Below are 26,287 nucleotides of genomic sequence, written 5' to 3'. Positions count from 1 at the left end.
CCCTAAGCATTCTAGGCCCAATTCTACCTGTCAATCGATCAGCATGCGGATAGATCGATATGGCACCAGTGCTATTGATCACTGCAAGTCCTCTATGCGCAGGATGCTTTCAAATGCAAACGTCCCTAAATAATAATCTATGGCAACACACTAATATCTTAACAAACTGCAGGCAAACGCTTTACAAACACGGAGATTCGATGAAAGCAAGTGGATCTTTCACACATGTACAAAATCAACTATTATGCAGTCATAGAAGTGTTTCAAAACGAGATATTTTCAAGATATGTTCCTTTAAGTCAAATGTAAAAAAAAAAAAAAAAAACATAACTTTTTGAAATGACTTTAGCGTCACAATGTTATAAAGCTTATAGGCAGGACCACGCATTACTTGAATGTCCCTACATCAGCGTTGGTACAGGCCTCTGTGTCCAGTAGACTTATGTGTGAAATGAACAGAATGACTAAAAACAGAGAGAGAGTTATGTGAGGACGCAGTTGTCAATGTGTTTCAGCTGTAGCTCGTCGAGATATGACGACATTCCAACACAATACAGACATGCAAGAAAAAGCTACCGGTAGTTTGAAATAATACATTTATAGCCAACTTCAATAAACTACTATAGACCTGGTTATGACGTTTTTAATAAGGAAACTGAAAGCAAAATGCTAAGCATATGAGCCTACGAGATCATTGTAATGCATCTGAGAAATAGGAAACATAGTGCTGGTGATAGTCTGACAAACACACACATACATAGACACACACACACACACACACAAGTTTCATATAGACACAAACGGACTTACTTAAACTAGAGCTCGTCAAACAAGCGAGTTTCCGAGTTTCTCACACCCAAGACCATCCAACATCTGTGACTCTGTGGCATTGCAGAGTGCTCCATCCCGCTGACTTGCTCAGAGGCCTCTGATGAATGCGACATTACTAAACACGGGTACTTAACTTTTGCCAATAGCCAGATTCAAGTAAATATACTTTAGAATACATTAACCGTGATGCATCAGCGACGGAGTCATTCAAGAAGCCATGAAAAGATTAGTCTGTCTCTATATCGAGTGATCTCTTTAAACACTCGAAACAATATAGCTTGTGTAAGGGCTTCACTTTCCATGGTACGAATTCACATTCATTGCTTCACGCTGTGAGACGACAGACAGCTTATGTGGTCTGGAATTTTTGGTAATACATACTGCAAGAATAAAATGTTCACACTACATGCATCTCTTCGAGGACTTCCAAAAAGCTTACTCAAGATTTCACTTTCGTACTATTTATTTGTGTATTAAAAACCTATATTCCAATATTCAACCATGTCTCCCAACAACATTGAGAGAAAACTTTCAAACGAATTATTCTAACATTGTTATGAAAAATAAAAAGTTTATAGAAGCACCATGTCGTTTGTGAATACAGAAATCAATAATCCCTAGAAATAAATAGGCATAATAATAATAATAATAATATGAATCATTAATATAAAGTGGTTGATATTAACATCAGCGCAACTTATCAGTTTAAATAAATACAATAAAAATGATGTTTAGGCCTACAAAAAAAAACGAATGTAGACTCAGATTTGCTCAGATTTGTGGTCTACCAGAGAGCCAGACAATAAGTTCATATAATTATTGATAAAGAAACGCGTTTGTTGCTGCTGCTATTCTACTTATTAACAACAAGTGCTACAAAAAAAGTGATTAGTTAAGGTGTGAAAAGCTTGGTAAGGCACCGTGCATATCTCACTTTAAGGGGGGGAAAGTTGTGTGTTTCCTACCAGACTGCATCTCCCTGTTATTATGGTGACCCGATGCTTCGCAGTAGGTAGGCGGTAGCAGCACCAGGGTGGCTGAGTGAAGTCGATGGTGTTGAATCCGTCGACCCACCCGCTGTTAATAATGTGAAATAAATATCTGAGCCTCAGCGGCATCGCCCCTCTTACACCGCAGATATCGACAACGTTAATATTTTATATGGTTGGCCTATTCACCACAGGATACGCCTATTTGGACATTCGAAAACGGAAGGCCTACATTGAAATTCAAATTAAAAACCAGCTCTAGGCTAATACATTTCTTTTTAAGAATGTGTGTGTGTGTGTGTGTGTGTGTGTGTGTGTGTATCCAGTAGATCATTCGATTATATTACAACGCTCAATAAGCTACTATTGATGGACCAGTGCACCGTGTTTTCAACAGTTTTTGAAAGTCAAACTACAACAACAACAAACTTTAACATCGATTTGAAACGAGACGTTATAACAAACAAAATAAAGGGATAGTGTTATGTCGACAAAATATAGTTTTGATGATAAGGCAACAGGTAGGACTATAGCCTACCAAGGAACCTTCTGCTGTATGCAACCTTCTGCACCGTTTACAAAGTGGCACTATAAAAACTTTTAACAGCCTTTTTTTCTGTGTGGTAAACCCGTGTGAATTAGCAGCGAAGAAGAATGAAAGTTAACATCCATCACAGAGCTGACCAATAGGTTCGCTGCGCGGAGATGACAGATTCGCTGCTGGGTAGAGTAATTCATTTTGGATAGCAGTGGTCTCAGGGATCAATAGAGGGACATTAACCCGGGCGGACAATGTTGTTTCCCTGATGCCACCAGTACCATCCTCCATTGGCTAACAACAAGGCACCATTTTACAATCAGGGGGCCCATAACATGGGGTTAGATAGGCCTAGGCCTACATAGCACCTTTTCATAATTTGAATGCAGCCTAACTTGGGTAGACTTAGCCTTAAATTGTCACAAAATCAATTCTGAGTAAATTCTGTAGTGAATGCAGATATATCACATCCTTATTCACTCAATGAGCATAGGCTTAATAAGAGCGTAAGAGCGTAACCGAAAAGTCGTTGGTTCGAATCTCCAAGCCGACTATGTGAAAAATCTGTCGATGTGCCCTTGAGCGAGACAATTAACCCTAATTGCTCCTGTAAGTCACTCTGGATAAGAGCGTCTTCTAAATGACTAAAATGTACATCTGAAATGAGGACCATATTCCAAGTGGGCACTTTCTGTTGCTTTTAAATCTCATTCAAATGGAAATTGGCGTGAATGTCGTTGATATACACAGTAAGTAGCAAGAAGCGATCAACAAACATAGTCTTGTCCCACGACATTTAGGGTCACATACACGGAACTTAATTTTATGGCAATTTTCCGTGTTTTAACACACAGGCTTTCATGTTATAAAGCCTATTACACGTCTTTTCACGTGGCGTGTGTGCAGAGTGATAGGCCACATCTCATAATGCTGTCCTCGATGGTTTCCTCGGTTATGGGCTATTGAAGACCTAGGACAGACCCATGCCTTGATTGCAACATTAAACTTAGTTAGATAAGCTACTGGGCCGTAGTTGTGTGGTGCAAATACAATGTAAAATAGGTCCAATACTATATTACTTAACATATTATAAATATAGTCCTATATAGGTTTGTACATGAAAGGCATATATATACAACTAGAATGGACTCCACACACATTTTACGCATGCAAAATAGTATTTTGAAACTGATGCTCTTTAGAAAATGACAAATACATACAAACCAGGCTAAGAAAATCAATACAAATAGGCCACATAATAAATGATTTGACATATTTTGAGGTAACCACCTGACAGGCTAAATTCCAAACTGAAATGGAACTACGAGTTAAATCTCCTCAAAGTTTGGACCTACCCAAAAACCCTGTTCCACAACCCCTTATATCTGAGGTTTCTCGTGATCAAATGAAGCACCTATGGCTTCTGTATATTTTACTGCTGCAGTATCGATGAATCGCCCACTGATCTAAACATCCATTGACACTGATGAATTAGGATTGCTGACCTGGAATGACGTCAGCAGGCAGCGAGCTTTAACACGGGTCATAACAAGTCAGAAGGTGGGAAATTGTGAAGGAAAATTAGACTTCAAATGAGAATATAGGTGAAGCCCCGTATAGCCTTTAACGTCCATCAACTGCATACAGCGCATTCAGCATAAATGAATATAGACAATATATATAGACAATACATTCATGGCTTTTTTAGTTGGCTCAAATATTGGGTCAATTTTAAGACAAATTAAAATAGAGTTTGCTTTTTCCTAAACCATTTGGACTTATTCGTTAATACGAACAGGTCTACCCTATTTGCTGTACATTATAGGATATACCTAAAGGAGGCACTGTATGCATATAGCACACAGCAATAATTATTCTAGCCTAGAATTAGACGTTTTCCTTCTTGGCTCTTGAAAAAAATAAGTGAAAATATTATTTTTCAGTGCATAGACATTGGGCCTCGTGATTACATGTTGGCCTAAAAACAGAAGCAAATAGGCCTATCATATGTCTTTCACACAATAAAATGCACAGCATTTTTCTGACATTTTCCTAAATTGCGTTCTGAAAATCAATCAGCATATCATATCCGGAAATAAACAATGTGTGCGTCCTTTCCTGACTGAAACTCCAAGGTGTATACCATAGCCTGTATCTTAATGGAGAGCATTTTAATAGATTGTATAAAATAACAGAGCTTTTTATTTATGGCAGTAGCATGATGTTAAGCATGTGAATTAATATTTAACCATTATTAAGAAATCACATGTCATGGCGCCAAGTTAAGCGGCTTTATCAGGGAAAACCAAAGGCGCAAGTTTCTTATCCAGGCAGGACTCCCCAATATCTCAAGGTAAATGTTGCATGGCGATGGCTTGCAGTTTTGCTCAAGATACGTGTCTGTCTCGTATCTCTTTAAATGTCTAATGTAATCTTTTTGAGAAATTCGAGGTTCAGTTTACAACATGAGCAAACATCTGTCTGACAGAGAGCTGGTGACGTCAGACAGCCCTAGACTGAGTGCTAACGCTGGAACAGTGGGCGCACACATACACAGGCACAGTCACGTCTTAACATACGCGCGGGCACGTCATCATAGACGCTGGAATCACAGCCTTTGCTTTCTATAGTAGTGGTGCTCTACAGCGAATAAAATAGGCTACAAGCAAGGACGGACACCTATCAGAAGCGTGAGCAGCGGTTTGTGGCACAGCTCTGTCGCGGGCAACTCATCGCTTTAAATCATGCTGTATTGACTGAAGAGAGGCTAGTACAATCAATGGCTTGGCTTTGAAATCGTTCACAATTTATTGGAAAGGAGTGTGTGAGACGCGGGAGAGGGAGCGCGCGAGAGAGGCGAGAGGAAAGAGAGGTGGAAATAAAGATTATTTCAAAGATGGAACTTACAATGGAAAACATTGGAAATCTGCACGGCGTATCTCACTCTCATCAAACGGGTGACTTAATGAACTCTCCGCACCACGCACGGCAGTCCTTGGCGTCGCATAGGAACTTGGTGTCACACGGACGCTCAGCCATGGTGTCCAGTATGGCCTCAATATTAGATGGATCTGGGGAGTATCGCACAGACCATGCATTGTCCGGTCCCTTGCACCCCGCAATGACCATGTCCTGCGACTCCGGGATGACCATGAGTAGCACTTACACTACGCTGACGCCGCTGCAGCACCTGCCTCCCATATCCACCGTCTCGGATAAATTTCACCACCATCCCCACCCGCACGCCCACCACCACCCGGCGCACCAGCGACTCGCCGCCGGCAACGTCAGTGGCAGCTTCACCCTGATGCGGGACGACAGGAGCCTTGCCTCGATGGGCAATCTCTATGGCCACTACCCTAAAGACATGTCCGGCATGTGCCAGTCGCTGTCCCCTCTCTCCAACGGCCTCGGGTCTTTGCACAACTCTCAGCAGACTCTTTGCGCTTATGGTCCTGGCACCCACCTCTCCAACGACAAAATGCTCTCGTCCGGAGGCTTCGAGTCTCACGCATCGATGCTGTCCCGGAGCGAGGACCACCTGAGCCGGGGATTGGGAGGGCACGGGGCCGGGATCATGTCATCCCTGAACGGTATGCCCCATCACAGCCATCCGCACTCTCAGGCTAACGGGTCCATGCTCTCTGACCGGGAGAGGCAGACGGCGGGGGGCGGGCAGGGAGGTGGTTCGGGGCAGGTGGAAGAAATAAACACCAAGGAGGTGGCACAGCGAATAACGGCGGAGCTCAAGCGCTACAGCATTCCCCAGGCCATCTTCGCCCAGCGGATCTTGTGTCGGTCCCAGGGAACCCTGTCTGACCTGCTGAGGAACCCTAAACCCTGGACTAAACTCAAGTCTGGCCGGGAAACCTTCCGAAGGATGTGGAAGTGGCTGCAGGAACCCGAGTTCCAGAGAATGTCGGCGCTCAGACTAGCAGGTGAGTGAGGAGAAATGTGGCTAATGTGAAGGGATCAATTAGAAGTCAATGTGGCGAGACTATCAATTGCTAGTCAAACAGATTATCATTAAAACAAATTAGTATGGATTCTTGGAGGAGTTAACGATGGTTATTATTCGTTAAACTTTGTTAAATAACCATGTTGAATTGGTTGTTAGAAAAGATAAGTAAATCCAGATTGGATTGACTGCTTCATGCTCAGATAATAAAGTAGGAAAGAGTAAACAAGCTAGGCTGTGCTGTGGTAGGCTACTCTGCTGGTGATATCCTAATTAGGTGTTAAACCTGAAAAAGATAAATCAACTTGTTTCAAGTTGTTGAATAGTCATGAGCTAATTTGCTGGCAACATTATAGTAGGCCTATACTTGTAATCAATTTTACGCACGCGCGTAATGGGGACCACACACACACACATACACACACAAACACACGAGGTGTTTCGACCACAGACAAAATGAAATCAAACAGGGAATGGCCGTAATCAAATTGATTGTGTATCTCTCTAACTGTATCTTTTGGGCCACAATAACGAAAATAAAATGATGCGATTATTGACAAAAAGACTGTAGTGTTGTAGTATTGATAACCCTTTGTCAAGTTTCACATATTCACTCTTCTTCTGGTGTGGAGTCGTTCCACAAGCCTCGCGCTAATTATATTTATGTGTTCAAATGGACCTGGAATTCTCGTGGGCCTTCCCTTCCCCTGTCTACTCCGGGAGGCGTAAACAAGGCGCGTCTGAGGTGTGTCTGGCAGCGGAGCAGCGAGTCAGGGGAGCGTGACCTCCAGCGAATCGATACTTCGGGTCCCGGCGTCCCTTTTTAAAGTAGCCACTAATAAATGATCAATTTGGATCTGAAAGACAGCACAAGAAACAGATGCCTCTGTCTATGATTTTTTTTTTACATTCTGCTTATGTATTTATAATAAATTATAAAGTCATATAGGTCGAATAGCGAGTTCATGGTGTACTAGTGTGATTATGTGTAAATAGAAGTAAAATAAGAACGGAGTGGAGGTGAAATAGGCCTAATTTAAGAATGATTTGTGGTCAAAGGGGACTTTTTTTGAATCTACAACATACCAACTCTAAAACATCAACAATTACATTTTGCATACGCTTTTATCCCAGCGGCTTAGAGTAGTGGGTCCCCCCGTGGGAATCGAACCCACAAACCTTGTATTGCATGCGCAATGCTCTACCAACTGAGCTACACCGGACAATAAGACTACAGCCCAGGTTGAACATTGTGTTGTAGCCTATGCTGGCAATAAACATACATGGGCCTATAGTCAAACGTTTGTTTTTACAAAGGTCTATGCAATTCCAGTATATAGAATTACAAATGATTTAGGTCTACACTAGCCTGCTTAAGGATTGCAAGGCAAAAAAGCATAAGGAAATTCATTTAATAACAGTTAAACCACAAAATAATCATACTTAATTTGGGAAATTCAACACACATATACCATTTAATTGCAACATATTGCTAATCACTCAACTTTGAGACAGATATTTTTGAGAGAGGGGATGTTCATATAAATCATTTGAAATAGGCCTACGATTGAACTTGTCTATTTATCCATTACTTTTATATTTCACTTTGAATTCAAAAGTTGCAACAATTTATTCATATTTATTTATTCGTTCATTGGATCATTTATCCACCCACTTTGCCAGTGAGTGATAACAGTTTGAAACATTGTTCAGTATTGTACTCCAAGCCTCTACCGTGAAAACTCTACGAAGGCAACATTTTTTACTGGAAATAGTGTTATTTTACAAGCTATAAAGCTTAGGGGCTAATTAAAGAGGCTTAATTAAGGGTGGAAAGCTATAAAATCAGAAGAGTTGGAAGTGAGCGCCACTTTGATGTTTCTGCAAAGCACTCCGTTAGGACATGCATGTGTGTCGTATTTCAGTGTGTCGTATTTCAGTGGACAGTTCAATTAAGCAGATATAGTGGCATATTTTAGTTCCAGTCAATGCCCTATTGAAAAGCACTTCATGGAATATAAATTGTTACTTTGCACATTTAGCGGCGTTTTGGTATATAAAGATTTAAACACTCCACAATTGTCTCTTTAAGTGCCATTGCTAAATCTAATTAAACCTAATTGGGCAGTGGGGTTTTTATATAGTCGCAACCTGGTCTCAGAGCATTTCGTTTTATTTTGTACATAAATCCGAGACACTTCATTTAGTATGATCTGTTACATGGTTGCATAAGGAAGATGTTTACTTAAGGCAAAAACAAAGTAGGGTGATTGGTCGGGTGAACGGTAGGCTTATAACGCAAACTTCTAGCAACTCAAAGGTTGCAAGTGTGGAGCTTATTACAGACAACTTTAGCTAATTAGCCACTTTTCAACTACTTACTACTTTTTAGCTACTTTTGCAACTACTTGGCATGTTAGCTAACCCTTCCCCTACCCTAACCTTAATCCTTTTAGCTAACCCTTCCCCTAACCCTAACCTTAATCCTTTTAGCTAACCCTTCCCCTAACCCTAACCTTAACCCCTTTAGCTAACCCTTCCCCTAACCCTAACCTTAACCCTTTTAGCTAACCCTTCCCCTAACCCTAACCTTAACCCCTTTAGCTAACCCTTCCACTAACCCTAACCTTAACCCTTTTAGCTAACCCTTCCCCTAACCCTAACCTTAACCCTTTTAGCTAACCCTTCCCCTAACCCTAACCTTAACCCTTTTAGCTAACCCTTCCCCTAACCCTAACCTTAACCCTTTTAGCTAACCCTTCCCCTAACCTTAACCCCTTTAGCTAACCCTTCCCCTAACCCTAACCTTAACCCTTTTAGCTAACCCTTCCCCTAACCCTAACCTTAACCCTTTTAGCTAACCCTTCCCCTACCCTAACCTTAACCCTTTTAGCTAACCCTTCCCCTAACCCTAACCTTAACCCTTTTAGCTAACCCTTCCCCTAACCCTAACCTTAACCCTTTTAGCTAACCCTTCCCCTAACCCTAACCTTAACCCCTTTAGCTAACCCTTCCCCTAACCCTAACCTTAACCCTTTTAGCTAACCCTTCCCCTAACCCTAACCTTAACCCTTTAACTTAACTCCAAAACTTAACCCAAACCTTATCCCTAACCCCAAGCCTAGCTAACACTAGGTAGCTAGCTAACGTTAGCTACCTAGCTAGTATTCATAACATAGCATATGTTTCGAAAATTCATACATTTTTCAAATTCGTAACATATTGCACGTTTTGCAAATTCGTAACATATAATATGAATTGTAATTTGTAACATATCATATGGTTGATGGACATCCACAAATTAATACATACCATGCAAAACGTAATATATCATACTAAATGTAGTGTTTCGGATTTACATACAGAATAATACGAAATGCTCTGAGACATGGTTGATTGTGAACTGCATGCACTATACTAGAACTATGGCACAGAACTTCCCATACTTGTGTTTCTGCATAGGGTCTATATGTGCAGCATGCATGTCCGTTTGTATGCATTCTTTTTAGAATTGATACACCTATGCTCCAGTTGTTGCCCCGTGGGTGTTTGCCTGAACGCATTATGGTTGACTTCGGATATTTGAGGATGATATAGGCTACATAGACTTTCTTCATACTTCAATAGGCTATTCTAATCGGTAATTTATTAACAATTATCAATCATTATAGTAGAGATATTATCGTAATTGTTATGGTTATTGTGGTAATAATTATGGCTATGATTGTTTAATAGCTGCAGTCTTTGAGAGCGACGCTGTTTCATGGGGGTGTCACCTGGCCCTGACGTGCTGTCAGTTATCCTGTGAGCTACCTTGTTCTGTTGTCAGTTGCTCTCTAGCAACATGGAGTTGGGCAAAATGACAAATGACTGTGGTATGGAAATGGTGGGCGCTACATTTTACTTATTGCATTTAAATTCACCATTATGCACTGTGCGCATGCGGAGTGGGAGTTGGTTGTTGTGATTCTAAAAGGGATGCTGGCGATAGGCCTACTCGGTCCGCCACATCAATCAATACATTCAAATTACTATTCCAAATTCATCACAGTCACACAAATCAATGCCGCTGCCTTGCTTAGCTAATGTGAAAACGCCAGTGTCTGCACACTCACATGACAATCCTCCCCAGAAAATTAAAAATACGATGTAGTCAATTGAGGGGGGGTTCTGTCACGACAAAGATAGTCTGCGTGTCCTTTAAGCGCACTCCCTAAAACGCATGGTTTATAATTGGAATGATGTGTAGTGTTGTCCGCGTGAGGAGGGCAAGGTGAATCTCACAGAAGATACAAACCTGGTATGGCCTACAGTTTAGGCCAACTAGTGCCTTGTTACGTATCACGCTGATAGTGTATCACTATTTGGCCTTTAAGGACAAATCATTATATCCAAACAAGCTCACAACCTGCATCTGTTCAAATGTTGAAGCCAAGTAAACAAGGAAGCGCACATATACTGTAGCTATGGAGTAGACAACACCTTTGATTGTGTTGGGAAAGACACGGCAAAGTGAGGGCTGAGATGCATAGATTTGCATAAACGATTAAAACAATTCGTCTTTGCATCTGAGTTGAATTCCACACTCCGTCTCAATGTATTTGGTCGGGTCAATAAAGCAGTGATCGATAAGGATAGCCAGTGCATCTATCAATTATTCCGCCTCAGCACTCTCTCCCATTGGACTCTCTCAGAGTGTTGGGGGATGGCTGGGGATTTAGGCAGGAGCTGGGAAAGGGGACGAGAGACTGGGAAAAGCCCCCATTGCACACATTTTTCTTTCTCTCTGTTGTAATCGTGTTACATGTAGACTGGATGGAAAACTCACCCTCAAAACGCCATTTGGGGGTTGGGTTATATAATCAGCTTGGATCTGTGTAAACGTATCCACCAACGCATTGTTCCAGAATCACTCGGGAGCCATGAGGAAGACAACAGAGAGACAACCAAAATGATTCAAACCTGCCAAACCTCCCATGTGGAAAATACGACGCAATGAAATATTGCGCAAGAGAATCAATCTCATTTATCCAAACATGTAAAGGGGGGATATCAACATTTTATCGTTTGTAAAATGTCGATTTTGAGGATGAGAATATGCTCTGTTCTAGTAATAGGCTATTCAATAAAAATACAGGGAAATCATGGATAGGGAGAGAATAGCTCAATAAGAAACTTCCTCACAGACTAGGCCTAGTCTACATGCCAATCACATCAAAGGAGGTCAACCTGTCTGCTGTCCCCATACTATTACTATGGAGTAAGATTTTGGGGGGATGGCTAGGATATTCATGATAAACTAATATAAGTGAAATGAGTATTTTATGAATCTATCATCCAACAGTTTAAATGCACAAGTAAGCCACATGTATGCAGCCTCCATATTCCCGACGTAACGCTGCCTGTCTGGGACATAATCCAAATGTCATCACTGTATCTAAGCAACGACCAACCCAGCCTGCTCCACACAGCACTAGCATTTCTATCCACCTCCAAGTGCAGGCTACATAAATGTTTACCCCCACCTAACAAAAACATTTTCAATTGGGATCACCGCTGTCTTTGGTGCTGAAATCTTTATATGAATGGGGCTGTTGGCCTGTGTTTGAGGTCATGTATTATGGCTTTAATAAGGGGCAGTACAACATGGTTGAGATAGGCTATGGAGGTAGGCTAGTGTGCCAGATGAGTCCAATTAAAATAAATCATGTATATATAGGCTAGCCTGCGTCTAGCATAAGTCCTTTACCCAACACCAGTCAACACGTCATCAATAATATTACACAATTTCACAATCAGATCCGTCTCACCATCTTGTTGTAGGCTATGTTAAGACGCATAGTCCAAAGTCCAAAGAATAAGGTCCATATTCAATCAAATCCGGAAAACGCTTTCCCGGGAAATTCGCCTCCAAAATACACATGCTCCTATGGTGCACAACGAAACTAAAGGTTTCTGCAAAAGAGACTGAGCATAAAATTAATCAAAAGCTGTGAAGCCAGAATGTTGTTAATAATCTTCCCAGGAAATCCGGTTCGTCTTTTTGATTGCATAGAACCTTTAGAAGTGATTGATTTAGGATAATCGAAAACAGGCCTTTTCATAAAGAGACGTGTTGATGCAGGACTACGAAATGATCGATGCGGACTTTAATAATTGATAAGCATGGGGAAGACAACGGGAGAAAATCATGCAGCTGCGGTTTCCCAGACGCTCCTCGTTAAGCACAGCAATGTGTGTTGTAAATACTGGGATTCACACACGCGCGCTCGCGTACACACCACACACAGTGAAATCCTGTGGCTGTTGTGGACAACGGCCAGTACGCAGCCATTTTCCCCGGTGCAATAATGAAAAGCTATATTCACATTCTTCAAATCCATTCCAAATGTTTGTCAAGGCAGCCAGATGACGAATAATGATCTGTTCTGTGTTTTTCTGCCTTCGAGGAGGCGAATTGAGCACTCACATACATCTCCCAATTTTTACAGTGTAGCGTGCCTGCATGTGCGTATGTGATCAGGATATAGAGTGCGCCATACATTGTTAAGTCCGATCTGAATCTGTATCGATTTCCATTCCCGGGTCTCTCCTTTCCATCGCTGGAGCTGTGACATGCAGGCGTACTCCCCCTTCCCCCTCCTCTCCTGTGCAATACCATTTCCCCCATTAACAGCTCACCCTTCATAACGTACAACGGAATGAATAATAAACGGCATGCTTTCATTGGCACGATGCAGCTACAGCATATTCTGTAAAAACTGGTATTCCACTAATCATAGGTTATGTTATGTTGACATTTCTCTAAAATTGCGAAGCAGTTAACCTATGCTGTAGATAAGGGAACAGCCTAAAATGACATTAGCCTAATTTCGTCCCTTCAACCCAGTATAGCCAATAGGCCTATGGCCAGACAGCCCTACGATGAAAATGACAATGTCTCCATTAGGTAAAGGGATCAATAACAGAAGACTGTTCCGTCACTTACACAAGCCAATGTGGGCAGTCGCTCCACTCACACTGTACAGTAGTAGCCTTTAGTATAACCTCAGAACTTCACAGTCTCTTTTCCATATTTTCATCACATATGCACACACAAAAGAGAGATAATACACACGGGGGCATTGCAATTATAAATGCAGCACATAGTTCTAACCCGTTTGCATCAATAGGCTTACAGTCTAGAATACCGTCTATTCTATTTTAGATGATCAATTCCTACGCTTTTCTGTCGCCCACTCTCCAAACCGGATCGATAGGAGAGAATGACCTTTAAATCAAATTGCTAGGAGAATGAACTGTGCGCATGAGGTTAGTATCAAAGGGTTAAATGGCATTGCGTCACTGATTTCAAATATCAAACAGTAAGGGAAGCCATTTTCTGAAGACATCCTATAGGATCATTGTTGTAAACTCACAGCAACATTTCCCTGCCAGATAATATAATAATTATGTTGTTTGTATTATATGTATTACTAGACACATGAAATGCATTGAATATTCTATCCAAAATCAATGTCAATAAGCCTAAGCTTATATTGTCATATTTGGCACCGTAAAAACAAAGGCATCTTGTATTGGGTCGATTTCCATAAATATTTTTGTGGCGTGGAATCAGAGTATTATCCCTAGCCAGCCTATAAGCGTTACTTGGTTGTTTGAAGACCCCCCCACACACACACACACACACACACACTCATCATCAAGCCTTGGTTATTTAAATCAGCTGTGTAGTGTAAGGGCAAGAAAACAAAAACAGAACACTAGGACGGAGTTTGGGAAACCCTGCAATATAGTACTTCCCGCGCGCCCTGCGTGACCGGTTGTAAATCTCTGAGCAGTGGTGTTGAAAAGCCGACTGTCTCTCTGGTTAGAAGTGGCCGCTTATCTGACGTCCCGACAGGTCATCGCTTATTCAAGGTCCGATAATGGCTTGTTTAATGCCCGATCTAAGGCGAATACTGCAACGTTCGAAGAACAAAGTACACATTGTCCACCCAATTCTTAAGGAGAGAAAAGGCACACATCCCCATTTAGGCCTTGAACGAATAGGCTAATAGTAGCATTAGCCAATAGTCAACTAATTAGCCTGCAGTGATAATTGAATGGCAACATGCAATGACAACAGCCTCCTCCATAGGCCTACACTGAATTCATAATCGTAGTTAGTGATTTGATAAACACAACCATGCTTGCGTGCAGGTTCGGTTGTAGACTATAAGTCTAAACAACATTCTAAGGCAGTAAAAAACGTTTTTTTAAACTGTGATTAAAAATGACTTCACAAAAGGGTCTCATCATAGGCCTAAATAACATAAAACGTGTTCGGGCACCGCATGCCAACAATCTCCTGCATGCTGCATTGGCTTCATAGATTGTCGTCAAAAGAGGATCATGGTTTTTAAAGGTGACAGCAAAGAGATAATTAAGTAGTCGATGGCCTTACAATTGTGCCAAAAATTCCACATGTTGCATGTTGATTATTTGCACACAATAACACACCGTTTGTCTACATTTTACAATGGTAATAGTTCCAAAAATAGGATTGGAGACAATCTCTGATTTTACCACTCCATATTTCACATCAGCTAAATATTTTCCAACACTGAAACTTCCAGTTAACTCAGAGTTGAATAGTAGACAAGTAATTCCAAAGAGCATCCCAGCCTGACTCTTACATTGAAAACTGAAAAACGTATAATAATTTGGCATGAGAAAAATATTTTACATTACAGAATTATTATTGAATAGAGAAATCACTAGAGAACCTGAAAAATACAAATATTTGACAGTTAATCCTACCCTGAGAGCCGAGCCTGCGTGCGCTCAAATACACCACATGCAACCAGGGTCGACCACACAGTAAAACCGCAGTCATACACACGACACACCCCACGCCGTACCCACAGATGCAACCCGAAACTCCAGTTGGGCAAACCCACACAAATCAACAAAGAAACAAAACGACCGTGAAATCAATGAATTCATGAATCAATGTTATATTACATGCTATTTAAACAAACGGAGTGGTTTCTAACATAAGAATTTGAATTTATGTTTGAATATCTATTCAACCAAGGCATTCAGCCAGGCTATCGTTTTTAGGCCTATGTTTAAAGGCCTAAGGCCTATACTGAGACGGCATCTTTAGACCCCCTTTTATCCACTATTGGCTAAAGATGAAAAATGTTGTAGCTTGAAGAAGATTTACAAATACATCATTTCATCACATATTCATATCACATTCAATGATTCAATATCAAAATCAACATATTTAATCTTTGTGTGTGTGTGTGTGTGTGTGTGTGTGTGTGTGTGTGTGTGTGTGTGTGTGTGTGTGTGTGTGTGTGTGTGTGTGTGTGTGACAATTGCATTAACCCAACACGCACCCAAAGATACTATGACAAACTTCAAGCCCAACTCTTTTAACATGCTGCACTTTTGTTCGATAAAGACTAGTTATTTATTTGATCAAATATTGGATTCATTTAATTTCCTCTGACTTGGTTATTACATTTATTGTTATTATTGTTGTTATTATTATTATTATTATTATTATTATTAGTAGTAGTAGTAGTAGTATTTTATTTATTATTTAATTATACTATGATTATGGTTTTATTGCCTAATATTTAGCCATATTTTCAGACATTTCAGCTTCCTCGTTGGTTGAATAACATTTTTTATACAAGTACTCATGTGCACTTTCTTTTCAGCTGACAACTGCAGAATTACATCCATCAAGATCGACCTTTGAGACGATTTGCAGGCTGCTTCACTGATAACATTTTCAGGCCGTCCCATAAATCACTGAAAAGAAGAAAAACACAAAATGAGTGACGAAAAGTTTTTAAACTTAAGGTTTGACTTCGTAAATAGAGGTAGGACTAGATGCCATATGTTTTATGGTGCCAGAGAGCAAATGAACCAGTTCTGAACATGCCAAGAACAGCAGGCTATGCTTACAGAAAGAAACATCACAGTTGCGCTATGCGTTTTAACAGGAGCCCCTCACAATGTTGACAATAGCCTTCTGTCTACACAGTGATATTGCTGGCCACACAGGTCACTCAAAAAAGATATTCACTAATCTGTGATCTGTTGTGGCAAGTCATCCATACTGCCAATTCAATAACTCTGCCTTTTTTTATTTGTCTTTACATTTGACATTTGATGTAGGCGAATTCTTAATTTTATTTCAAAAAGTAATACAACAATCCTCAATAAAGGCTCTGGTACAGGGTACTGCAGTTTTTCATTGTAGACCTATATCGTTTGACGATGCTAAACTTGTTGCTATAAAACTATTTAACAATAGAATATGCTTTATGCAAAACGTTTGCAGAAATACGTTCACACAAAAAAAGACTGCCTACCTTCACAATATCAACATAATATGTCTGCAATTAAATCATGGAGGCCGATGAAGTTATGCTTTAATAATCTCTATTTCAGTAAACTAAAAGTAACAGCCCATAATAACGATTTAAAATGAGTCAGTCGTAGCTGATGATGGTGTGCATCTTGTATGTCCACCTCAGACATTGACCCAGTGACTTGTTAGAAGCCAGCTATTAATAAATAGTAAGTAATTATGAATAAGAGTCCATGGTTGACATAGTGACTGTTTCTCGCCTGCAGTAGCCCGGCCTCAGCGGGAGAGAGTCGCACCGCACCCAATTTCAGATCAGCCCCATTCAAGCCATCGATCCCAGGCAGAACGGTTGGCTGCACGGTGCGGTTAGTTATCGATTTCCCCACCATACCCCCCCCCCCCCCCCCCCCCCCCCCCCTCACTTCAAATCCGACAGAGCACACAACTCTAGCCAGGCTGCAGAGGCAGTTTTCACACGCTCATATATTTATTTAAATACCATTTTGAATCTGGAAGTATGCGTGGGCAGGCTTTTACCGAAATTGGGGATTAGTAACTTAAGTATAATAATTAAATGAGACACAATTAAGCAAATTTGTATTATGATCAGGCCATATATTAAATACATTCACAATTGATTTACCACGTATCCCATGGGCCTATTGTTATCAAACGATGTATCTACTGATGATGTGGTAGGCCTACATTCAACAAATGCGTCCAACTGAGAGATACACCTGTTGTTATTGTGAGTTTGCTCTCACAGGCACCGCAGACCTCTTGACGTAAAACAGATTCTAGTTATTATTATGTAAATAACAGATCGAGTCAATCTCAGCGACGTTAGTCAATGTTAACATTACCCCACTCTTACAAAAATGTTACACTGGCCCTTTTAGTGCTGTTTCACATGAACTTCTCTGACAAAAATCATCCGTCGGTTATTGCCTTTCTTAATCAGGGAAACACCAAAATGACACAGTACATTATATAAAGTAACGAGGTGTCACTAAATTATAAATATGTTTAATCATAAAACAAAAGTTGAATTTATATCACTAATCTTTAGATGGGCACTCCTAAATTTCCTCAGCAGCCTGACTGTTTACTTAGCAATGCCACCATATTTCATTTTGCAACTTTCACTGACATCTGTTGCCAATTATATATGATATGCCATGTCAATAAATTTAAGCATGAGGTCTACAACATTTTCCAAGTCACTCATTTTGTCACATTTGACTTCAGTTAAACATTACTTGTAAGTATAAATTCATGTTTCCATCGATAATGTGAGCACTTAAGCACTGTTTGTAAAGGCATTCTGCAGCTGTCAGCTCACACAATGAGCAGACTATATGTCATTATGGTATTATTTCGATATTATATCATATCAGGTTCTCGGCCTGCATAGGTAAATACAGGGTATTTATCTAAAGGTGATTAAGGAAGTGCTGGCTTCACTTTTATTAAAGAACAAACATCTAATAACAACATTTGATTGGTGAATTTTGCACACAGAGAAATCTCTTTGATGATCTCAGATATAATGGAAGCCTAATGACTGGTAAAATATAAAGTATCTCTTCAAAAAAATAACAAAAAAGCTTAAGTCAAATAAAATTGTAGGCTACCAGTGAATTTATTCTGAACTGCAGTTAGAACCGTTCTTCTTCCTAACAAGAGATTTGAGCAGGTTGACTTTGAAAGTGGTCCTGAGTGAGTGTTATTGAAGCTGTGGGGGAATGTCTTGCAGCGGAGCAGTGCGCAAGGTAAACAAACAAATTGTATCAAGTTATCAGTATATTAGCACCAACTCTGCCTCATTACATTAAGGAGTATTGACTTGTAAGTTTGCATTGGGAAACCTTGGCACTGCCCTGCGGTCTGAATGGAATAAATACTGTACCAACTAGCGTTTAAAGTGCAGCCAAGTCGATACACAGCCTACCAATCTTTGTGCAACATAAGTCAAAACAAAATCTATGGATTTAAAATACTGCACGCCCCATTTTACAGCACAAACCAAGGTCTGGAGAAAAGGTGCATCCGATTCTGTGGCATCTAGAATCCTGCAGGGGAAATAATTGAGTTTTAGGTAACACACTGATACATGCCAACTGGCAGAGCCTATAAGGTAGAGAGAGAAGTGCCTGGGGTTCTTTTCTGGAAGGGCAATGGAAGCAGAACTTGAAGTTGGCTTTATCGTGTGCATTAACATGTTCAACCGTAGCCAGTAAAAACAAATATTGGGAGATTAATTAAAACAGGGGTCTATAGCTAGATCATATATACAACCAATAGGCTACACTTTAACAGTAAGCCTACACGAATCTGTGTTTTACATTTAGGAGTGTTGTCATTAAATATGTAGCCATGGCTATTAAACATTAGTAACATGTTGGACTAGCTGATCAAAGACCTATGGGCTATTCATTCTGCAGTGCCAATAACCAAAACACATTACAACATTACGTTCATTACGTAGATCCAGTATGATTTCAATGTCTAGAGATAAACATCTATTTTATTTTGACATAGTAGGCTGTTGTTTTTCTCGAACAAATAGAACCGCAACACAAAATTGACAAAAGAGTGGCCTTTGGATAACCCAGGCAGGAACTGACTGTTGAAGCGAAGTCCTTGGAATAACAGGCTTGGTAGGCTAGTCGCCCTTATGAGTGCAATTAACTGGTGCTAACGGTTTATGAGGACCATTGCTCCCACAAAATTTGAGCAAATAAAACCTACAACTGACCAATTCGAGAAGCATCTCTCGAAACTCATGAATCTTTTTCCTTCCCATTCTCCCTCCGAGGCATAATTAATTGGACGAACTGAATTTCACACACGAATTACTCACGAATCTATCGACCGATATTGAATGCCCAGGGCCTTTCTCGTAACCTTTTTTTGGTGCGTTGCAACGTTACGAATATTAACGACCAGAGAAAGAGAAAAGTTATAAAATAACTTAAAACTTTATATTGACTCCCGTTTTAGATTGGGGTTCAATACAAATGTGTTGAAGTCATGATCTGCCCGTGCATTGTGAGAGTGCTTTGAGTGACCATGACAAAAGCCAACACCCATTGGACTATATTATGGTAAACCCTACACCGACCCAAATGTATTGATTGGTAATGATGATGATTAATTGAGCAGGGTATACTCTGTAATGTTTGTAAATTAGTTGCTTGTATAACACAACGTCCCCCTAACCATATACACACGCCAAACCGTAGGCTATATTATCCAATGCAATTCTCAGGTTTGTGACTGAAAAATATTGAAAATAAAGAAATAAATAATGTCTATCAATTAATAAGGCTTCCACTGATGCCACAGTTTGAAGTAGCGAACGGGTAGAATAATTGCCATGGTGTGGGGTTGTAGTCTGGGCAGAGTAGACTATCGTGAAAGCCGAAAATAAAAGCCAAAATACTTGTATTATATTTGTATTATGAGTCCAATATGGGTTGTGTTTCGTGCATGAGTTTATGTGAGTTTATGTCAGTCTCTGTACTCTGTGTCTTCTGTAGCTCTAAAAGCTGCAATGGTCGATTTTCTTCTTTTCTACAGCGTGATTCAGTAATCAGGGCCCCCTTCCTCACCGATCGATCACTATTGATTTGCCTACTAAATCCAGCGCCTGTAGCAAGACAGCCCAGTATTGCGCCCCGTACGGCCAGGGCACAGCGCGAGTGACACCAACTGACTAAGAGACGATAAAACAACAGGGTCAAAAGTCTCCCACAGAGCTCTGTGTACAACTCAAACATAATGGGATGAAGGGGCTGGATGGAGAGAGGGATACGAATGGATAGCTGTGTTAATAATTATACAATACACACATAACTAGGATATTGAATCTGTTATCATCTGTTGCCCAAGAAAACTACAATGATGATATATCCACTCTAGACCATATGAAACTATCATCATCATCATCAGCACCAGTCTGTCTATAGAGCAGACACAGTGTATAGTGTATGATTGTGCTTAGGAGAGGTCTGGAGTAGTCTTGATGTGAAATACAAATATGATAGTTGTGCTCATGTGGAGGTTAGGCCACTGTAGTAAACCGATTTGACTGCAATGGTTGATCAATGGGCTCTGTCCCACTGTAATTAGACACACAGCACCACAGCTTGGCTCCAGCAATTTCAGCACAATCACACACACACATGCTGCTGCTGCACATGCAGACGGACAGACAGACAGACAGACAGACAGAGACACACACACACACACACACACACACACACACACACACACACACACACACACACACACACACACACACACAGTGAAAAAAACCCGGACTGCCTCAAATCCTCCTCCTATGCATCTAAACCTGTCTCCTCATGTTTTCACTGTTCATATCACCTTTATACATGGTTAATATTAATTCCAGTACATACGGTAAGCAGTATATGTTTCTATTTGGTGCTTCTAAGTACTACTAGAGGTTTTCTTTTCAAATTGCTCCCCACTCAACACTCCAGTTTGTGTTGGAGGCAGTTATAAATACCATCTCAGCGCTCAATGGATAGGGCTCCAGTGGGCTCTGTTTGAAGTAGCAGACTGCAGACCTGCTGGAGGGGATTCTGACCTCAGTCCCTGTAGAGAACCCCCCAATTCCTACAGCAATGTGGGTCAATATCTCCCTCTCCACCACTCCTTTTCTCTCATGCACACATGCACACACACTGATCTCTATCTCGCTCTCCTCTCTCTCTCTCTCTCTCTCTCTCTCTCTCACACACACACGCACGTACGCACACGTACGTGCACACACACACAAACGCTTACTATTGTGCAACAGTCACTCAGTCTCCCATTGCGACCCAAACTGCATTAATATTGAATCAAACAGCAGTGTCTCCACCAGGCAGCCAGAGCAGCTCACCGCAGGCTAGCTCCCAGTCTGCACTCTGCAGGATGGAAGGAATATTCCCACTGGGCACCAGGGATGGATTAGCTTTAAATCAAGTTTAATACATGGCAAAATACGCAAGCTCAATATATTTTGCTGCTGTATAAATGCGTTTTTACATCTTTAAGTACTGGCTTATGACTCATTTCCCACATCTTCCCTTAATTCTCCCTCTGCATCTCTCACCTTTTTACTATCACTGAAGTACTCATAATCATATAGTATTGCAGTACTATAACTGTAACACTGCTATGTTGTTGTCTCCCCCTTTGTCTCCCCAACCCCAACCCCCCCCATATCACCCCTCACAGCCTGCAAGCGCAAGGAGCAGGAGCATCACAAAGACCGCAACATGGTGCCCAAAAAGCAGCGGCTGGTCTTCACGGACCTGCAGCGCCGCACACTCATCGCCATCTTCAAGGAGAACAAGCGCCCATCCAAGGAGATGCAGATCACCATCTCCCAGCAGCTGGGCCTGGAGCTCAACACTGTCAGCAACTTCTTCATGAATGCCCGGCGCCGCTGCGTGGACCGCTGGCACGACGAGCACAGCACCAGCCCCGGCCAGCCGGGCACCTCGGCCACCACTTTCTCCAAGGTCTGAGACACCCGGGGGGAGCCACAAGGTGGCATGGGGATGGGGAGGTGGTACCTCCTGTATCCCACTTCGTTCCCAATAACCATGTTGATGCCTCCTCATTCGTGCCATGCAACCACGTCTTGGTCAGTCGTAACTGTAACCACCACGATCCTGAACATCTCACCCCTGGACTGTTATGAAGCAAGTGAAACGCAAAGGTAACATGTAGTCAGGTCCACACAAGGACAATCATCTGTTTTTCGATTGAATCAGCTTTCTGTTGATGGTGTCAGTCCATTTACACTACAGACACCATGATATGTTTGTTTAAACGATCTCAAAATCAAGCCTCGGCCAGCCTCCCTATCCAGGTAGTTTGTACTGAATCCCTCCCAGCACTCCCCTTTGTGTCTGCTACTCTGAGTCTCTCCTCACATCTCTCATCTTTCCACAAAGCAACATGGACAGAAGAACTGCAATAAACATGACAGCACACAGCCCTGTGATCCTACCCAGTTCTGTGCACAAGGCCATCCTGGAGAAAACAACACAACCCCGTTGAAAAAGCAAAAGCTCAACCTCTCATTTCCTCTCCTCCTTCTATCCACTCCTTCTTCGCCAAAGGTATTCCCTGATGGCCAGCCATTTCAACGAGCCACTCGAATCATACTCTGGCAAACTAATGAATCGAAAAATGAATCGATGCAGACAGGGAGAGGGAACGGGGCTTTGACCCTTCTTGAAGGTGAAACAGAAGATGCTTGGCAATAAAGATACTCAGATCTGCCTGGCTGCCTAGGTCTATATTATTGCACAGATGTTGGAGGCCTGCAGGGAGACTTTCGTTGCTTGAGAGAAGCAGAAGTGTCTGTCGGGGAGGTGAGGGAGCGATACGCCTGGACATGCTCTTTGTTCAGGAGGGAGCTGCTTTTCACTGATCAATACAGAAACCAAGCGACAACACGGCCAGGCAGGCGACAAGCGAACTGCATTATAGCTGCTGTATAGGATGTAAGAAGAGCACATGGAACCCAGTGGAGGTGGCGACACAATGGCCTAACAGCTGCCCAGTCTGCTCTGCACATAAGGTGCCCCAGTGCCCCCTGCTGGTTATAAGAGTAAGCTGCAGCCAGCAGCCCTCTAAGAAAGGCCTCACGGTGTGTTCCAGGGCTGGGGAGAGAGAGGCCATGGCACACGTTCAGGCCCTCGCAGATCTCTGAAGGCAGATCAATAGTGAGCCATTATCCTATTGTTGTTCCTCATCCAACGAGGACTGGTGAAGTAGGAGGAGGGGGATGGTTCAAGTAGCGCTCAGTACCCTGGAAAATAGAAGTCAGGTTTTTAGCAAACACTCCAAATACGTTACCTTGATAAGACTCACCAAGCAAATTGATGGCCTTGTGTCACAACCCACACGCTAGGGTATTGAAAAGATACACACAGAAACACATACAGCTGATATAGAGATATGTCTCAGTTTCATTTAGTGGACAGAGGGATAATGATGGAGCCAGACACATTTGAGGTGCTACGGAGATTTAGCTTTACATCATCATTTATGCAAAAATGGTGAGAAGGTTTCCTGTTTTGAAACATCTGAAATGACACCCAGTTCAGATGCGTTATCTGTCTGTTACCAAAAATAATGATCAGTAGATTTGGAAAAGAGCAAATTTCCCGCTGGATATTCCCACACAATGGTTAGTATCTGTGGCTAGCCATCACACACTACAGTCACAAATGCTACAAGAACTAGTGCCAATGCTAACTGCCTTAATGATAATCAGAGAATATGGTACTGCATTCACACAGAGCTACAGTGTACCCTACTCATAATGATGGGCAGTATGTACCATAGCAACCAACAATCAACTTTTAAGTGAATTAGAATCTACTTTTTTAGAAAACGAAACGTTAACCAGATTTTAAGGCATACAATACCAAACCTCAAAACCACAAAGATACCACAATATGTGTAAAGACAAATCCACCAACACATACTGGACACATGTTTGAAACAGAGGAAATTCTCTCTCTCTTTCATTCTATCTTTGGTTCTCTACCCCCTCTTCCCCCATCCCCCTCTTCCCTCTCTTTCTCCCTTTCTCTCTCTTTCTCTCTTTCCCTCTCTTTCTCTCTTTCCCTCTCTTTCTCCCTTTCCTCTCTTCTCCTTCTCTCTCTTTCTCTCTTTCCCTCTCTTTCTCCCTTTCTCTCTCTTTCTCTCTTTCCCTCTCTTTCTCTCTTTCTCTCTCTTTCTCTCTTTCCCTCTCTTTCTCTTTTTCACTCTATAATATTAATGCGGGTAATTAGTACCATAGACACAAAGTTTCTCTCTCTTGTTACTTCTGTGCTCTGTCGTGCATAAGTAAGGCACCTTGTTGATAAATCAAAAAAAGACAAATGAAAGGACTTTTTAAAAGAAAAAAAGAGGGATGTGTGGACCTAGACCAATGAAGGACATCGTTTTTTTGGAATATTGACAAAGAGGAGACATTTCCCAAGACAAGGAGAAAGCAGGGAGATGGACGGTGTATTCTTCATGCCGTTACATGTCAGGGCTGCGGTCTGTACTTCAGCACCTCGTTAATCTGAGCCCCAAAAACGGGCTGTGAAAAGGGGACACAACATGACCTCCACATGTCCTTGCTGATTATATGTGTGTATGGGGAGGGAGGGATGAAGGTTAAAGGGGAGTTAGGACATGGATGTTATCTGTGGGGTCTTAAAATGCAACTGTAGCATTTCCAACAATGTAGTTAGATTAACTGTGCAGAATAGATAAGACACTTTGATAGTTTGATAGAATGGCTCTAAACTCGCTTTGCTATAAGCAGTGAGTTTAAAGTCTCGAACGATGAGAAAAATTGATTTGTGGTACACAGTTCAGCAAGGGCAGAATTCAGCTCTATGTACGTGGCTGAATAAATGACCTTTGTTTGTAGTGAGAACCGATGTGGCTACCTCACTAAGCTGAGTGGTTTGTGAAACCGCCACGAATACCAAAGATTACTCCAGCCTGCCAGTCCCATGCTACCCGGGGGACACACACCAAAAATAACCCCCCTCTGCCCCAACGTTGTTACAGACAGACACACTGACACACAAACACACACACACTCCACACACATACCGTAAATGTACAGTGCAGTCAGGCTGCATTGTACCACAAAGGAGGAGGTGGCTACCATGCAGATAGAGTTGAGTGCCTTTTTCCTTCAACCACAGGTGGGACTGCTCTGGACACACGCACACACACACACGCACGCACGCACGCACACACACACACACACGCGCACAAACGCACACACACACACGCACGCACGCACGCGCACACGCACACACGCACACACGCACACACAATTTGTTGTTAGATGGACAGAAAGGGCACAGAGTGGGGGCTGTGTCAGCATCTTCTTTCATATTGACTTTCCATCTTGATACACTAGAATAAAAGCACTTTATCATGTAGAAAGTCTAGAAAACATTTTCTAGACACTATTTATTTCAGACAAAAATGTGTTACTTTGAATTCCGTAAATCACTTTGTTACTGCATAGTAGTTGCTGTCAGAGGGGCTCAGAGGGTGCCCTTGTTTTCCTAGCCTGGTGTTCTTCTGTTCTCTGTCCCTTCACTCCTCCCAACAGAGATATTTTTATGTAACAGAGAGGGAGGAGGTAAAGGGCTTGGCAGAAGTCAACAGTGGCCAGGATGTAGTTGTAATATCTTACCACTGTATATCATTCTCCCTCCACACTTGGTGCAAGCACTAATGCTGCGTGGGGCACCTGAACAGTCATTTACAGTTATAGACAGACACAACTTCTCTCTCCCTCCACCTCCATCCTGTCTACTCTACTCACACATCAACCTCTCCCCCTGGCCAGAGCTAAGACTTGGTAGGCATCTGTTGACAATTCATTCTGAAATACCTCAAACCTTTCAAGTTTATGTAATTAACTGAAAATAATCATCCTAATGATAAAAATGACTATGATTCTATGATTCTATGATAGTTAGTTTTGGAACTTGTGACTTGAAGCTTTATACTGTTCAATGTTTTTAATTTGTTTGCTTATT

General features: G+C 41.6%; 1 protein-coding gene across 1 annotated transcript; it reads left to right on the top strand.

Moving 5' to 3' along the window:
• Window positions 1-5,176: 5,176 nt before the first annotated feature.
• On the top strand, window positions 5,177-23,552 carry LOC115192623 (hepatocyte nuclear factor 6-like). The gene is made up of 2 exons (XM_029751343.1): window positions 5,177-6,296; window positions 21,942-23,552. The coding sequence occupies exons 1-2, from the start codon at window positions 5,255-5,257 to the stop codon at window positions 22,232-22,234; spliced, it is 1,335 nt and encodes a 444-aa protein (XP_029607203.1). The 5' UTR covers window positions 5,177-5,254; the 3' UTR covers window positions 22,235-23,552.
• The last annotated feature ends 2,735 nt before the right edge of the window (window positions 23,553-26,287 follow it).

The sequence above is a fragment of the Salmo trutta genome, chromosome 4 (assembly GCF_901001165.1).
Source record: "Salmo trutta chromosome 4, fSalTru1.1, whole genome shotgun sequence".
NCBI lineage: Eukaryota > Metazoa > Chordata > Actinopteri > Salmoniformes > Salmonidae > Salmo > Salmo trutta.
This window is presented reverse-complemented; position numbering and strand designations above follow the sequence as displayed.

Excerpts from the sequence above, each read along its gene's own strand:
- LOC115192623 (XM_029751343.1), top strand. The coding sequence starts at position 5,255 with ATGGAACTTACAATGGAAAACATTGGAAATCTGCACGGCGTATCTCAC. Across the intron at positions 6,297-21,941 it reads GTCGGCGCTCAGACTAGCAG|CCTGCAAGCGCAAGGAGCAG; the intron begins GTGAGTGAGGAG and ends CACCCCTCACAG.